This window comes from Stegodyphus dumicola, chromosome X1 (genome assembly GCF_044657685.1).
Source record: "Stegodyphus dumicola isolate Sdum_Otavi_A_Nest chromosome X1, ASM4465768v1".
Classification (NCBI taxonomy): Eukaryota; Metazoa; Arthropoda; class Arachnida; order Araneae; family Eresidae; genus Stegodyphus; species Stegodyphus dumicola.
The window spans coordinates 214,064,855-214,083,361 of NC_140780.1; the positions used below are offsets into that span (position 1 = coordinate 214,064,855).

General features: G+C 32.9%; 1 protein-coding gene across 2 annotated transcripts in view; it reads left to right on the top strand.

Moving 5' to 3' along the window:
- cv-c (RhoGTPase activating protein) overlaps positions 1-18,507 on the top strand; it is a 411,227-nt gene that overhangs the window by 194,035 nt on the left and 198,685 nt on the right. For both annotated transcript variants that reach the window (XM_085808436.1, XM_035351983.2), the window contains exon 3: positions 4,621-6,204. In XM_085808436.1, the coding sequence (XP_085664562.1) occupies positions 4,621-6,204 (1,584 nt within the window). The remainder of the gene's footprint in view (positions 1-4,620; positions 6,205-18,507) is intronic.

Consider the following 18,507-nt stretch of genomic DNA (forward strand, 5'->3'; position numbering starts at 1 on the left):
AGGTTTTCAAAGTCATTTTGATAAAATTAGAAGACGGCAGTGATAGTCAACCGAAAGTAATAGTTTAAATTTGGTAGGGGGAATGTTAAGAGGAAAAAATGTGCCTTTTGCAGAAATTTTGACTTCATTTCACTCGTTAAATGCATTCAAGTTGAAATACAAATTAATGCGGCTGACTCTCTCATGTTATTTTTGTTGTTGGTACTTAGAAAAAATATTGTACCTGGTGGTCAACTTTAAATTCTGCTGCAACTTTAAGTTCTGAATTTTCTTCTGTTATCGTCACTGTTATTAACACCTTCAAAGGTCTAGTGTCTTCTTGTAATTTGAATCGGTTTTGTATTCTAATAAATGCATATTTATATATTCAATGGAGTGTGAACACACGCAAAACTTTTAAATGTGTTTTTCCCTAAATTCTTGGATTTTCTTCTTAGTAGCTTTGTTTGTAGGATCTAAAATTTCCGTTTTTTTCCCTGCTCTAAAATATTAACTATGTATGTATTACAGCAAAATGTATTTGCAGGCTTTAATTTCTCAATTATAAATACCTCGCTTTTAGCTGTCTTGTCACACTGTACGCTGTTCAACGCTTCGCTGACACTAAACAATCGTATTAATTTTTGCTCGAATTGTGAGTCTGAAATTAAGTAATCAAGGAAAAATTAAAACATAAAAATTGAAATTATATAACACCATGTTTAACATAAACACGCTTTTATTTTTCAAATGAAAATGAGCTTTACTGTGCAGTTGTACGTGTAGTTGGGAATAGAATGTTAAAAGTTCTAAGATTTTCAACTACGCTATGCTACTCTATTCCGAAAGGTACTGGCCTATTGTCTGGTCTTTTATCTTGAGAGGGGCCCACCAGCGGCCGAGCGGTAACGTCGCTGAACATTGGTAGTTCAGTCCGAGGTTCGAATCCCGCAAACAGGCTGGCTGCATGGGCGTTTTCGTGGTTTTCCTCATGTGTAACGTGTATACGAGTCAGTTTTCCTTAGAAAGTCCTCCGCGAAGGCATCCCTCCCCTTAGGCAAATAGCCCTAGTGTGGTGGGTTTAAAAAAAATGTGTAAAGGAAGGGAAATTAAATTGTGGTGCTTATTTTTTTAGGTTCCATATCAAAAACGCTATATGAAGAAATATTTTTGTGTTTTATTTATTTTTGCATTAAAAACTAAAACAGAAGTTGCTTTTTTTTTTCTTTTCTTTATTATACTTTAATAAATATATACTTGTACATGCTTTTTACAGTTGAATTAATGAAGTGTAAAGAATTTATCTAGATGATAATCACCGCTGGCCTTTTTGGTTGGCAGATAAGCATACACAGTCTGTCAGCTGTTGCTTGGCAATGGATAGCTAGAGCTTGTTGAAGCTCGATTATGATACTTAGACACGTCCAATAATGGCTTAAGACAAAAATGCATGCCTTTCATGGGTAATTTAAAGCATAGCTTGCTAAGAGGAATTTTATAACTTAAGCTTCTATTTTTGCAATACACTGTAATCGCTGTTTGTTTGTTGTAGGATCTAAAATTTCCGTTTTTTTCCCTGCTCTAAAATATTAACTATGTATGTATTACAGCAAAATGTATTTGCAGGCTTTAATTTCTCAATTAAATACCTAGCTTTTAGCTGTCTTGTCACACTGTACGCTGTTCAACGCTTCGCTGACACTAAACAATCATATTAATTTTTGCTCGAATTGTGAGTCTGAAATTAAGTAATCAAGAAAAAATTAAAACATAAAAATTGAAATTATATAAAAACATGTTTAACATAAACACGCTTTTATTTTTCAAATGAAAATGAGCTTTACTGTGCAGTTGTACGTGTATTTGGGAATAGAATGTTAAAAGTTCTGAGATTTTCAACTAAGCTATGCTACTCTATTCCGAAAGGTACTGGCCTATTGTCTGGTCTTTCATCTTGAGAGGGGCCCACCAGCGGCCGAGCGGTAACGTCGCTGAACATTGGTAGTTCAGTCCGAGGTTCGAATCCCGCAAACAGGCTGGCTGCATGGGCGTTTTCGTGGTTTTCCTCATGTGTAACGTGTATACGAGTCAGTTTTCCTTAGAAAGCCCTCCGCGAAGGCAGCCCTCCCCTTAGGCAAATAGCCCTAGTTTGTTTTACCATAATTAAATAAACCAAACCAAACCTTTTATGTTGAGAAGTCACAACAAGCAGCTGTCAGCTTGGAACTGAGCATTTAAAACGTGAAAATTAAACAGCGAATAAGTACATGATCGTTGGCATAATTTTATGAATTTACGATAAAGGTATCATCACTATTTTGTTTTGCAATACGAAAACGATAATCTGCCAATATTAATTATCTTCTAATGGAAAAGTTTCATTAACTTATTTCGTATTTATATTCGTAGACTGTACAGAGCATCAGTTGTGTGAACGCAGCCTTCCAAATATTTTGTGAAGAAAAACGTTTTAATCAGTCAACGTTCCTTGTATGAAAAGCTTCAAACTAGTTTGAAGAAAGGGGGGAACGAGAGAGCTGATTTTATATATTCAAGAAGAGTAAAATCAGCTGCTGAATAAAGTTAATCCAAAAAAAATTATTAAATGTGAAGTTTTTGACCACACAAAGAAAACTCTGTGCCAAAATTTGGAAATATGAAATTTTCAAAAGTCGCAAAACGTCGTTGAATAGCCAAAATCTTCTAAACTCCTTTGAAAAAAATTTAACCCCAGTAAATTGGTAGGGTTGGTGAAAATTGCAGAACATCGGTAATTCGAATCCCGGTAAACAATATGCAGAAATATTTTTGCGGGCATTAGAAGTGATTACGGCAAAGCCTCGAGGGTTGCCTGCCGAAGGGAAGGGATGCCTTCGTGGAATTTCTAAGGGAAGCTGGCTCGTATACACGTTACACATGGGGAAAACCACGAAAACGCCCATGCAGCCAGCCCATTTGCGGGATTCGAACCGAACTACCAGTGTTCAGCGACTTTACTGATCGGTGGTGGGCCCTATAATGGAATCCTTCTCGAAGGTGAAGAGAAAATTTTCCCTTTCTGAAATTTAAATTTGGGAAGGAAAAGAAGCTGCATGAAAATATCATAAATTTTTTAAAGTTAACTTTTATTTGCTGTAAAACCAAGAATTCAGCTTTTAAAAAGAAAAGTATGTAACTGAAAGGGAAGGAAAATATATTTTTAAGATTCCAATATAAGAAAAGAAGGATTGGTTAATAGTTCTTTTATTAAGTTTATATATAGATATATATATAATCATTATTAATTTTTTCAATGTCTTTTATGACACTGATTACATATAAGGCCGAAAGAAACTACTGTTGTATGTACTCAGCTATAATTTTAAACTTATTTGTTATCAAAGTTCTTGCTCTCAGTCGTAATCATTTTGCTGTTTAAACCAAAATCTTTGAACACATGTAATGGTTGGTACCTAGCAATACAAACTATATAATTAACTATGCAAACCTTTGAAACTTATACTGAAATGTTGTATTCGAAAAGAAAGTTGTTAAATATTATGCAAAAGGAGATATTCGTGGAATGGAAAGAAAATTGGGAATCGTCAGGAAAAAATAATGGTTATATCAATTTTTGAAAATTGATAAAGGGAAACAGATACTTAATAATATAGATATGAACCAAATTATTACTGGTCACGGACGATTCCCTGCATATTTCAAGAAACTTGGTGTTCAAGAAAATGAAAACTGTCAATTTTGTAAAGTAAAAGTTAATAATTGCCACTTCCTTGAATCTTGTAATTTTACTAGAGACATAGTTCAGGGACACCAGTTGGATATAAATGGGGATTTTGAAAACTGGCGATAAATTTAAACAAATAGCTGAAGAAATTATGATGATAATTAATAAAAATAGAAAAGCAATAGGGATTTGATTGGATTGGATAATTTGATGGAACATGGCTGGCTCGCAGTTTTCCGTTATTATTTGACGGGTTAGCCCTTGCTATGTCCTGATGGCTGAATTTGTTTCGGCCCGGGGGGGGCAGGGGTTTTACCCCTGGTAACAACAACCTTTGAAACTTATAACCAGTACATCTCATTAGCTGTGGTTTTAAATAGCATCATCATTTAGCTACGCTTAATGAAATCTCCACCTTATGAATTTTGCGAGTGCTAACGTGCGGTAAAATATTTTCCTAGGACTCGCAGTATGTAATGATTTTCCAGAGCTTTTTGTCATCAGCTGTATTTGAATTATGTAACTATTATTTCATTGAAAAATGCCTGTCTTAATTCATATTACAGTATCTGCAATTCATTCATTTTACTGGATCTGCATAAAGTTTTCTAAATTTTTTTACCGTTTTTCACGATTAACGTTTTCTTACCTGCTTTTCTCTCATGTTATATTGATATTAAATATTAAGGCATGCGATTTCATGTATAGGTAAGTTCTAAGTGTTTGATATATTTTTCCCAAGGTAAAATAATCTGTGAGTTATGCTCTGTTTTCAGAGTTTAGACGCCGATTCAAAATGTATTTACGTGTATCATTTTGCATTGTAATTCTTTCTGATTAAATTCTGTCAATATTCATATAATTTAGATGGCCTTTCCATCCCCTTTGGTTAATGAAAATATTTTGAAATTTTTTAGGAAGAAATTGTCAAGGCAGTGAAGGAACTAGAGCAACATGAAGAGACTGAGATTTCTAATCCGTCTTCTTCCTGCGAAAATACTTCAGAAATTTTATTGCCTCCTCCTCGAGCTTTCTTGACATTGGATTACCCTAAGGAAAAGAACTATGATTATAAACGAACTAACAGTGTTCCTCAGAATACCGTAACTCGTGTGTGTCATGATGGCAATCTCCTAGATTTCAAAAATTCTTCACCAAACTGCAATACTTTGAACAACCATTCGTCAGGAAGAACTTCATTTTTTTCTAGCTTAAGGCCTGGTATTCTGGGACAAAACGGAAATTCAACTTATTCTCCAAATACACGGAGAAGATTATGGAAAATGCACCCGTCTATATCATTTCCAGAAACTTCAAAAGATTTGCTGTTGTTGGGAAACGGCACGGTTTCTTCAAGCACGGAATGCAAACCCCGATCATATTCAGAAACATCCAAAGATATGGATGTAACATATTCTTTAAAAGGACAGTGCAATGGTAAACTTTCGAATGAAAATGTAGAATATTCAGCTACAGATGAGCTTTTTGAAAAAAGACGTTTTAATCGCAATACTCGACGGCGTTCGAATTCTGAAACTTTGCCGCCTTCCTCTCAAGATGAAACTGATATTCCGTGCATGTTCCCTAGACCTCCTATTGGCGATGTCAATCTTTTATCCATATGGGCAAACAATCTAGTACTTGAACTCGATAAGAGCTTATCGAGAGAGCTTAATTCTGTGGATAGTTTGAGTCCCTCTTCAGAGTGTAGTTTAAGTCCAAGTAAACCCGATGATTCTTTCGAAACCATCAACTTTAAGAATGGTAATTTTCAAAGCTCTCATTATGGAGAATCAAGCCGTTTATCTCTTCCAAGTAAAAGTTTAAAGCTAATATCCATGTCTCCAGATAGCGGAATTGAACCCGTATCATGCGAAACCCCGGAAATTTTCGAAGATGTTGTTGATTCATTTACCATGATGAAAGAAAATGATAACGGGAATTATGATTTAATAGCTATCAATAATGACATGAATCACATAACTCCTCCGCCTCCCGCATTTGAAGACAAAAAAATAACTGAATCCGTTCCTGTTTGCAATACTACAGAAAAATTACTTTCAGAGAAATCGCATAAAACAGTAACATCTGAAATTTTAAATGTAGCAAATTCTGTGCTGGAAACCTCGGATATGACTGAATGTTTAACGAATAATTTTGAAAGCATTGGGTCTCAGGCATATGCTATAGCAACTGAAACGATCGAACTCGAAGACAGTCCTCTCGTGAGAACGACATGTGTTATTAATGATGTTCCAATTGATGTGTCATCTAAAGAACATTCTTCATCATTGAAACAACGGGAGCAGTTGGAAGAAACGCTTAAGCAGTCAAAAACAAATCATAATATCTTCTACAGTTTACCGAAACCCCCAAAAGTAATTCCGAACACAATTGAAAAATGGTGTTCTTCTCTTCCTAGAGACACTGGAAAGAATTCGGATGTTATTTGTCCTCAGAGGTCAACCTCATTATATGCCGTTTCATGCTCCAATCACGTGGTAAGTGATTTTCTCTTTAGAAATAATGTTCATCTGTTTACTTTAAGATAAAAGCTGAACTTACGGAGGGGCCTAAAACGGGGGGAGTAAATGCCTAGCTAAATTATAAACAATCGATAACTTACTGTAATGAAATATATGAAATTAACCTCTTCTCCCCCAAAAAATCAAACTTCGGTGTAGATTTTTTAAAAGAAAATTATCGATTTCGAGAGCGGACTGAAAATGATCCTTCCTCATCAGGAGCAAAACATTTTGTTTTAAGACGCGAAGGGGAGTGAAGACCTTTAGGAGCAAGAAATATTTGCTCAAAAAGAAACCATAGTGTCCTTCTTGAGGAAAATTTTAAACTTTTGAAAAAGACGGACCTGTGTCAGGGCTGGATTAAGACTTTAAAAGACCCGAAGCATTTAAACAACGTTGTTGCTCCTACATATGCTTACCAGTATCACGCTTGTTTTTCCTCCATTTCTTCTCTTTCGGTTTTGATTTAGCTGCACCATACTTTCCATTGCAAAATCGGCAATAAGAAATTTTTGTGGTGCCGCTTTCTTTGACTCCCTAAACACAATTTATTTTATGGTGCCTCCTTTACCTTGATGCCCTAACCATGTGCTTATTTTGGTTAGTGGTTAAACCATCTCTAACCTGTGTCAGTTTTCCCTCGAAATCAGTAGAATTTTAGTTAAAATCTTAGAATGTTTAAAGTTATTTTATTACCTAATTTCTTACCGATAACGTCGTTGCAGAAAATAATTTATATCATTTGGGTACTTTTTCTTCGTAAAAGAATTAAAATTGGTAGTTGCAAAAATGACAGTATTAAATATTTTTCTTATGGAATGGATAAGCCGATGAAAATTTCCCGATAAAATTCATAGATTAATAATTTTTTAACGTTACAAAAGTTCGCTGCATATGTGTTATTGTGAAACTTTTGCCAAGCATAAAGACTATTTTCAAAGTATGGAATCCTTCCATCAAAAAAAGCGTGTATTAATGGACAGTACATAGTAATTTATTTTAAAACGCACAAACAATGGCGATGCAGTGTGAAAAATTGTAACAACAAAATATCCATTCGAAAAGAAGCATGGTTGAAGGGCAGTAAAACAATATTTGAGACTACACTCTTGTTCATTTACATTTGTTGAATAGGGAGAAAACAGCTGGATATGGTCGACAAAACAGTAATAGATTGGAACAATTATTTGCGGGACGTTTGTACTCATAGCGTTCTAACCAGAGCTTCCAGTCAAATCTGATAGTGTAACAAAATCCTTTTTACGAAGCGCAGAAATGAAATGGGTCGAAGACTGTTTGCTTACCTAATAAAGAGGTATGAGTTCCTTCAGAACTCCGTAGAAACGATTAGCGCAGCTTTGGTGGGATATCTGCCAACTTTCATATTTCGATGGTAGCCAGCTTTCACGGTCGACGGGATAATAAGTAAGGGTTATGCGACACTTGGCGCACATGTTCCGCACTAGTGACATTTGCGCACATAATCCCCGCAGGAACGTGAAATTTTCTTACAGATGTAACCAGTTATGGGCTACAAGTGACATTTGCTCAGTCTGTCAGAAACAATCAGTCAGCCTTATGATTTATTAACATGATTTTTCTTAAGTAGTGTTAATTCTTGTTCTGGGGATAGATTTCTGATAACTATAATTCTATTGCTCGAGTGCACGATTTCACCTCGTTCTATCACAGCCGCTTTCTTTTGGCACTTAATTCACTTTAAGGTCCTCTACAATTACGTAGAACTTGAGCCTAAGCGAAATCGTTGAGACAGCGGTTGTGCGCTGCCCCTATAAGAAAGTATCTTACGACTTTTGTAATTAAAGCGTATATTCCCCATATATATATGTATACATCATTCTTACATAAACACAAGATTGTTCTTCTTTTAATTGATATATAACATAGTTAAAACTGTAAGAAATAAGCTTCTCAATCTATTGGCGGTTTATGTTGTCCAGGTTCTTAAGCTAAAAAAAGGCGCGAAGGGGCAGGATATGAAACCGCACGTTAGTGATTCAATAATTGCTGAAATTAAGCAGTATGAGAGGCAAGTAAACAAAACAAAAAAATCACAATTAACAAATTAAATGCAATCAGCATTATATGCGTGAAGAGTGAAGCTCATACACTCAGCCAGTTGGACGCATTTTTTGTTGTCAGGATTTGGATGTATTCCTTTGTGTATGCATTTTACACTTACATACAGTGAAACGAGACATGGTGTATCAAGGTGTTAGCGTGAATCCCGAGAAAGAATGCATGCTTATTTATACTAACGAACATGCGCATTCTATCTTCCAGCCGAGAGATGAATATTTTTGATTAACGAATGCTTGAGCTCAGTGTTTCTGAATTGTATTGAACTTGCAAATGAAATTTAGAAACTTGCCTCCCGTTTGAGAGAGAAATTAAATACTGAATGATAGGCTTATTAATAGATCCACGAGTTCCTGGTGTGCGTAACGGAAGAAGGAGGAAATGTTATGATAGGTGTTTTATGTCGCCCGTTTGGCAAATTCCTGAACAGCATAGTAAATTTACGTTCGAAAGTACGTATTTACTATGTCTCACAACGCTTGTATTTAAAAAGTAGTGCGCTTTCACTTGAGAGTTCTTCCTGTTGACTGGTGTGTTTGAATCAAATAATGTCATCTAATTTCACTGGCGCGAAATAAACAAACTATATATCTTGTTCTGTACCTCTTTTAACACAAAAACCTGTTGTTAGATTTGATTGTGAAAATTGTACTATTTCGTTGGTTTTACGGCTTGCAGTGGTTAATTTGTGCAATTAACCGTTTACTCTTCGTTCAGCGTAGTAGCTAACTTTAGCTATCTGAAATTACGTAAATTAGTGGAGACAGTACTGAAAATGGGAGTTTGGACATCTAAAATACTGTCCTGAAGGTTACTGTATAAAATTCTAAGTTTGTAATTACCGTTGAAATATTGTTTTGCGCAAACTGAGTTAAAATTTGACGTGTTGTCGAGTATATTTTGTTGATCAAGATATGTGCACCGAAGCGGTAAAAGTCTCTGGGAGCACTTTAAGTAGTGTCATAATAAAAGTAAAAGTAGTAAAAAAAGAAAAAAAGCAACTTAATGTACCCAAAGTCCTCGGAAATGATTGCAGCGGAACTTGAGCCTTCAATTTGGAAGTTCTCTATCATGTGAAGATGAGCGGATCTTGCTATTTTTTTATTTTATTTTTTATTATTATTTCTTTTTCGTATAAGATAGTTATTTTGTTGACAGCACTTAGAACGCTTCAACAGCGACGGCTTCACAGCTGGAGATCGTATAAAAAAAGTTGAATGGAGCAGGAAATATTTTTTCGTTATCTTAAGTAACAATCTTATGCGTTATACCAAATATTTGAAGCAGTTCTGGAGTAAAGGAAAAAAAAAAAAAAAAAAAAAAAAAAAAAGCCTTCTTTCATTTTTGCACGCAAACACCTATCAACTGTCATACGTGTCTGAAGTCTCAGTAATATGATCTATTGATTTATATATCTATCTTTTTCAATTAAGGTAGAGATAAATCATTTGTAACAACTGTAAACAAATTATTTGGCCTGTCACTTTTATGTAAAAGTTGATATCGATTAAGTTTTAGTTTTGCGTTAAAAATGATTGGGAAGGCATAATGTTATTTCAGAAATTATAATATTTCTTATGTTTTTTTTTTTTAACTGAACATTTCGGACAGGTTTAGTGATTCATGGAATTATTGAAAATTATTCCCATAGCCATCCATACAATCATCACGCATTCATCGCAATGCTTTCTATGGACGTTTTTCAAGTCAAGTTGAACTTTAAACTAGCAGTTTCATTTATCTTTTTATTGTCATTTAGTATGACTTTTGATGTCTGTTAGCGATAATTTATCGCTCGTTATTCATGTCGTAGCATTTCGCTTTTTACGAAATGCGTAACGTAAGTGGTAATTTAACATTCACCCTTGCGTTAAAAATAATATGTGCAGAAAACTTGGGTTCGCTGTTCGAAAGCTGAACTAAATAGAAACAGATTCAAGAAGAATCTGCATAACTTCTTTGTACAAGCCTTTAGAAACGAAATAACTGAATTATCTGCAATTTAAGAATAAATATAAAGGCACATCCCCTCCCCCACACACAAAGAATATAAGGGGAGGAGGAAACTTGTTTAATTTACTAGCTGCTAATACTTTCGTATAAAATAATACTTGAATTTTTCATTCTTTAATTATTTTCATCTTGTTCCGAAAATGGGAATACGTTACTGATGAAATTTATAAATTCTAGTTAATGAAGTTTTAGAAATGCATCTTGCGGTAAACTAATGAATGGTTAATTCAAAGTATAAGCCAGATGTAAAAAAATGCTTTTATAAATATAAATAATGAGGATGTCTCTAGAGTGCGACTAAAATGGTTCACATTCTGGAGGCTCTAATTCAAATTTCAAGTAGGCGGAAAAAGGCGTATTTATATGTCTATTGCATTGTCACATTCAGCGCGCTATTTCTTATATTTAATACTAGCTGTACCCGCCCGGCGTTGCCCGTGCATTTAGAAAATGCAGATAAGTGAATAGCGCAGGAATAGTAGTGTAGGACATGTAGACTGTCTCTCTCTCTTCCCCCCCCACAAGCTACAAAAAAGAAATGAATTGTAATTAATCGATTTAATGTATCGTCAAAACAGCAAACTAACGCTAGAATAAAGAAATCAATTGTTACAATCGAACGTTATTTGAAAACAAATAATAATATCAGTGAGTCAAAAAAACCGTGATTAATTAATTATAAATAATAAGCTACAAAAAAGAAATGAATTGTAATTAATCGATTTAATGTATCGTCAAAACAGCAAACTAACGCTAGAATAAAGAAATCAATTGTTACAATCGAACGTTATTTGAAAACAAATAATAATATCAGTGAGTCAAAAAAACCGTGATTAATTAATTATAAATAATAAGCTACAAAAAAGAAATGAATTGTAATTAATCGATTTAATGTATCGTCAAAACAGCAAACTAACGCTAGAATAAAGAAATCAATTGTTACAATCGAACGTTATTTGAAAACAAATAATAATATCAGTGAGTCAAAAAAACCGTGATTAATTAATTATAAATAATTTTTTTAAAATTTTTCTAATTCAAAAATCGAAAATCGGGCTTCGAGGTCTGGTGGCCAGCCCCTTTGTGCTTCCGTATAAAAAATTCCAGGTCCCTGCGTGCGATAGATTTGGCTGGAGAGCTCGGTCAGACAGACAGACAGACACATTACACTTGCTTTTATTATTATAGATTTTTTATGATTATAAATTGCTTCCTGGTTACAATTAGTGGTCATCCATGTAAACATGTCCTACTTTTCGGAGAAGCAAAAAATTCTTAAGAGAATCCCAATCTGATCCGGTATGTCCGTTTATTAAAAAGGGATTGATTTTCTGTATCTAATCTGATATGCTTTGTTATTAAAAAGGGATTGGCTTCCTTCAAAGTCCAAATATTTTTATTTTGGATCGCAGGAGAGCCGAAAGACTAACAATGTTGTTTTCCAGTTCTTCCCAATTTACGAAAGATAAATACTTTATTAAAGAAATGGAAGAATAGAGGCTAAGATTTTTATTATTGTTGATTTATTTTGGGAAAGTTTACTGTGGGTATCTGCTTAGAGAGGCAAAGTGTATTTCTTTTTCCTTTCTGAGCGAAACCCGGAAGCTCTTAGTTGACCAGACCTTGCTTGTTGTGTCTTTGCAAGCTTCAACAAAGACTGCAGGCTTTATTTTTTTCTCGTAAAGTTGTGACATGCACCATAGTTTGTTAGCAAATAGATACCGTAGACTAAAATTATTTTTCTTTTAATTTGTTTATTGCCCAGTTTCCCGCAGCATTGCGAAACATTTTGCATATTTTGTAAAGCTTTCCTCATGATAAGCAAAATGCGGAAACAAACAAGTGTACACACTTCATGTTAAATACTGAAACAAAAACTTGGAAGATTAACTTTCAAGCAACGAGTAACTTCTTCAATAAAATCATGAACTGATTCCAACCATTTGAATATCACAGTTATAATGTGACTTTGATGAGGATGGGGGGTAGCGAATCATGAACTAAATATTAGCTACAGTGAAAATGCAAATATTAAAATATGTTTATAAAACAATATAATGTATGAAATAAAGGACAGTTTCAGCATTATCTTTGAAGTGATATTTTGAATCATTATTTTCTTAATTTTTAGAGTAAACTGATTGTCGTCCCCCCCTTCGCTATTGTTTATAACTTGAAATTTGGATATGTGTTTGAGGGTTTTATTGTAATAAACTGAATTGCATTTTAATCACAAAGATTATAAAACCTTTATATGGTAAGCGAAGGCTTTCAGAATTAAATTTACTGAAAAGTTTACCTTATTATCAGTAATACATATTCTTTCTTTTGCAGTTTTGCAGTGACAGTCCTTTGGACTTTTCTTTTCTTTCACTCTGTTTTCGTTTTGCGATTTTGCGTTGAATCACTATAAACGGCGAATTACTTTTCAAACTGTTGTTGCTACCAAATGTTAAGAGTCCTGCATTATATTTGAAGAAATTAAATAATGAAAAATCTGCATAAATGTACGTATATTTCTCGCATTGTGAAAAAACAACGGTACATAGAGCCATTGAAGTTTGAATGACGTAATCCTCCTACGAATATGGACATGTGGAAGACCAAATTTGGAATTTGTTTTATTATTATTTGTTTGTTATATTTTGTAAAACTTTAACGAATTTTTGAATAGCAAATTCAACGATTTAAAAGTGAGCAATGACAACACTCTACGGGTTTAAAAAAAAAAAAAAAAATTGTCTCCAGCGTGCGAAACTGTGTATCGGAAATTTTAAAAATATGCTCATTTTAAAATTATTTTGCGACACTGCTGTTGAACTGAATTTTATGGTTTACGTGCAAAGAACGTGATATTTAATAAATAAAGGTAACACACAAAACATTAAAAAATGCCCATATAGACTAATTTAAAATCTAAAACAGTTCAGATTTTTTGTTTTTGTTTTTGTTTTGTTTTTTGTTATTTTAAAGTCTTTATACTAGAATTTGGATTTATTTTATTATTTAATTAAAACAAAACACAAAATAGCTGTTTGCCTTATCTCCGTCTCAGTTTTAAGAGTACTCTCGACCCTTGGGAATGAAATCTAAGCGACTCCTATCCGTCTTGTTCTACCACGAACCTGTCGGCAGGATTTTCGAATTTATCGATTTGAAGTGCCCCGACTCCAAATAATTTGAGATGATTATAAATGTCACGTAAAATTTACTTGAAAATCTTTTAGCTGTTAGCACTATAAGTTTGTAAAAGTTACCGAAAGCTAATTCAGTTTTAAACTTTTATTATATTGTTTACTTTTAAAATATTTAAAACCGTTATATAAATTATTAAAGAAATATATCGAAGGCTATTAAAAAGTTTGATTTTCACATCCTTTTTCGTAGTATGAATTTATTATTAAAACTAATACCTAACCACTGAGGTAAAACACTGACTATAAGCTGCCTTATTTTCTAACGTTGAATGATGTGACTGAGCCGTTTAAATCATCACTACTGACCTGGTCATAAAAGTACTTACCTAAGCTGTAACGGGAATATGAGAAAAATCTGGTACTATGGCGACATCTGTTGGAAATCGGAATTAACATCATCCACCTTTATAAATTCCTGATAATGTAATCAATTAATCAATATTGTTTAGGAAATAAATTATTATTAATTTACTTTTCAGCAATTGCGCAAGTAGTAGTAACTTGTTTTCACACTAAATGAATTTAAGATCCTACAACATTATATATATTTTAAGATCATACAACATATATATATATATATATACATTTAAGATCATACAACATATATATATATATATATACATTTAAGATCATACAACATTATATATATTTTAAGATCATACAACATATATATGTTGTATTATGATCTTAAATTCATTTAGTGCGAAAACAAGTTACTACTACTTGCGCAATTGCTGCAAAGTTAGTTAATAATAATTTATTTCCTAAAGAATATTGATTAATTGATTATATTATCTCCTAAGTTTAATTAAAGTAGAATTATTTTAAAAGAGTGAATCCATACTGGTAAGTTATATTTTGAAAGATGTTTTGAAGTAACTTGAAAGTAAAATGTTAATAATGTTTTAATGGGGACTGGAATTAAATCATCATGAAGAACAAAATTTCAATTGTAAAAGGAAAAATTAAATTAAAAACATGTAATCATTGTCATTGATCGGAAATTAGTTGATTTTTCAAGGGGAACAAACCAACTCCCGTTCAATGAACAATAATTAATAAATACGTAAATACGAAGGTGTTTCGTCTTTACTCGAGTTATAAGGTAAAGGTAAAGGTAAAGCTAAACCGGCAATTCTAGTCAGGCCAAATATTTGTGCGAATAGAAGGGATTATGAACCAATGTTGATACACAAAGAACTTATTCTTATGAAGCATTTTAGCCAATTCAATTTGGAGTGAAAAGCAATTTCTGTAGAGAAATATATATATATATATATCAAGCAAGGTAGTAATTACAAAAAATGAGGGGGACTGCAAATTTTAAATTCATATTTCGTTGAAACAACATGTAATCATTGTCATTGATCGGAAATTAGTTGACTTTTCAAGGGGAACAAACCAACTCCCGTTCAATGAAAAATAATTAATAAATACGTAAATACGAAGGTGTTTCGTCTTTACTCGAGTTATAAGGTAAAGGTAAAGCTAAACCGGCAATTCTAGTCAGGCCAAATATTTGTGCGAATAGAAGGGATTATGAACCAATGTTGATACACAAAGAACTTATTCTTATGAAGCATTTTAGCCAATTCAATTTGGAGTGAAAAGCAATTTCTGTAGAGAAATATATATATATATATATCAAGCAAGGTAGTAATTACAAAAAATGAGGGGGACTGCAAATTTTAAATTCATATTTCGTTGAAACAACAAAGTGGGAGAACTCGAATAAATCAGTGAACACATCATCAGAGGGTTGGTTCCTTGAGAAATTTAAAAATCATAGCATGTTTCTGAACTAACAATGTAAAACAAAATATATTTATATAAAATTATTATATTTATGATTACATCTTTGGAAAGGAAGTGTAAAACTAATTGAAAATTGAAATTAAGAAGTGTTAGTACTTAAGAGGACTATATATATATAGAAAGAAATGTATTAACTTCAGTTGTAATATTCTAAGTTTTCGTATTTAGATGGTTTTAATTTGATATTTTGTGCCTAAAACTAATATTCCGTAAGCACTTGATTATTCTGTTAATGCACGAGGAAGAATGTAATTAAAAAACATTCTTGTTGATATCCTAAAGTGAAGACTGAAAATTTAGTAAATAGCATTTTGAATGCCTTAAGATTCGATTGCGTGTTTAATATAATTAAGATTCTTTGTAGGAGGTAAAAATATTTACTATAGATACGTATCATAATTTTACAATATAAGTTTAATATATTTCCCTCTCATAGAAGAAGTGAAATTCACGTGTAAATTTATTAAATATTAGCTAAATTAGAAATTTTTTTAAAGAAATATATAAAAGTAGTAATGTTATTATTTGAATTATTTTGTATGATCTTAAAATTCACTTAGTTCGAAACAAGTTATTCTATTATATTAAAATATCTATTGATTACTTGTATACACCTTTGTTATTTTAAAATTTACAAGTTTGATTTAAAATTAATTCGTTCAGTTATTTGATGTGATGCGTGATTTAACGGTAAGTAAACATTAGTAATAAATATGTTATGACAGTAAGTAAACGTTTAACAATTCATTTAAGTTGTTCCATGTAGCCAAAAGATGGCGCCATCACTCATCATGAGTCTCGTGAATATATATACTATGTTTGGCAGGTAGTTTAGTAATTCGAATCTTAATAATTACTCATTAGAAAAGTTTTAAATACGAAAATATAAGAAAATTTTTAAATGACTCTCATTAAATATATTGCTATTCATGTGTCTCACATTAAGCATTAAACTGCTGTCTGTGTTTGCTTTTGTATTCATTTGAAATATCGCAACACACTTTTTCAGGGGGGGAGGAGTGAGGTTCTATATTAAATATTTTATGTAAATTTCTTTCCATTATGCTGTAATTTAAAGGCATTTTGTTTGGAAAGTTTCAATCATTCAGCTGTATTCTGATATTGTATCTAATTAAAGAATAATCGGTTGCATTTAATTGAAGTATAAATTCCTCTACTTACCGAAGATTCGAGATTTACAGCTAAAAAGAGAGCTTCTAACTAACTATCATCGAGACGTATCGTATCTCATATATTTGAATTTGAATCGAAAGGTAGATTTATTTCTTATCGCACCATGTTTCATTGTCTCACTTCGTTAAGGCTACTTAGGCTGCCGCTACTACTTAATACTTTTTTTTATATTTGTATTAGTAGCTACTTTTCTTTGCATTTTTAATTAGCACAATGCACTAATTGAAAAGTATGTATATAAGACAAAGAAAGTAAAGAAGGTGCGGGAAAAAAATAATCCTTTAGTGGCAGACGGTTTTAATACACAGCGCGTTATTGAACGCTTTTTTCAGCCATGACAAATGCAATGTTTTCTAGTTTAATTTTTGAATTGGAAAATAATTAGTAATTTACTGAAATAATTTCTACTGTCTAAAGAGCATATAATATCCCCTAGCTTCAGATTTGCAGTACTTAGAGTACAGAGTAGAGGAACAACTGAACTCTGGCCTGCTAATGGCCGAATGGAAAAGATCTTTGAACATTGGTAGTTTGACCTGGGCTCAAGCTGTTAATTTTCTGTAGAAACCCCTCTGCCAAGGCATCCCCGCCTTCAAATGAACAGCCCTAAAATGCTTTGTTGTAATCTTGTGATCTAACCTAGTCTGATTTGCCTTATCAGCCCACCAGGGCCGAGTGGTAAAGTCGCTGATCGCTGGCAGCTCAGTCCGGGTTCGAATCCCGGGGAATGGGCTGGCTGCATGAGCATTTTCGGGGTTTTTCCTACGTGTAACATAGATACAAGCCAGTTTCCCATAGAAAGTCTTGCACGAAAGCAACCTTCCCCTTAGGCAGGATAGCCCTAGCGAGTTTTGCCATAATCAACTAAACCAACTTACCGGTGATAAAACGTGTTAAGTTTATTCGTTAAATTGATAAATGCTAAAACAAATTCCACAAATGCGCAGTAAAGCATAAAAATTTTGTACTTAGATCTCGCTAAAGTGAATAAACGAAAGGTATTCTGAATGCGAAATAAACGAGGGAAATTTTTTTTCGGAATAAATTTATATTTTAAAATAACTATACTGTTAAATCTTGTATTTATATCTAAAATTTTCTTTTTTTTAATATATTTTTTTAGAGCATAGCTAGCAATAGAGCACGTTTCTGGCCATTTCGCGATGGCCAGAAATATTTTTGGTGGATATATTTTTTATCCACCAAAAATATATATTTTTAGATGGTGGATATATTTTTTAGATGATTTCTTTTCGAGTTATTCCCCGATAAGAATGTTTTGGCGTCTCTAGACAGCTAGCGTGATTTTTTTGTATTTCTTTCGCGTAGTCAATTTTCGACCCACACTTCAATTCATTATCATTTCGGTGTACCGCGAAAGATATATAAATTCGGTGTCGATACGCGCATAATTTGAAAATTGTTAAACTTATGAAATTTTATTCCACCGTTCGACTGGATTTTCGTGCCCCACCAGTGGTCAAGATCACTGAATGCTGGTAGTTTGAACACAAGGGAACGGGCTGGCTCCGCGGCTGATTTCTGTGGGCTTCCTCATGTGTGACATAAAAACAGGTCGTTTTCCTTTAGAAAATTCTCGGCGAAGGCATCCTTTCCCTTAGGAAGATAGTTTTCGCGTGCTTTGCCGTATTCAAATAACTTAAAAATCTGATTTCATCAACAGGATTTTCTTTCTTGGCTCCCTAGAATAATCTGCAACAACAATCGAAAAAAGATTGTGCTTAAGTAGTAAAGATTTAGGATTTAAAGTTTTTAGGACATCCGTATTTTTAATTGCTTGTGAAATTTTGTGTGAATATAATTTCTTATTTTTAGATGGAATTTTGTGGGAGTCAAATTATAACGTCACAGCAATAACTTTTGTGTTTTGGTTAATAATCATAGTAAATTCTCAAAACGAATTATATTATTTCAAGATTTTCTATTAGAAATACTATAA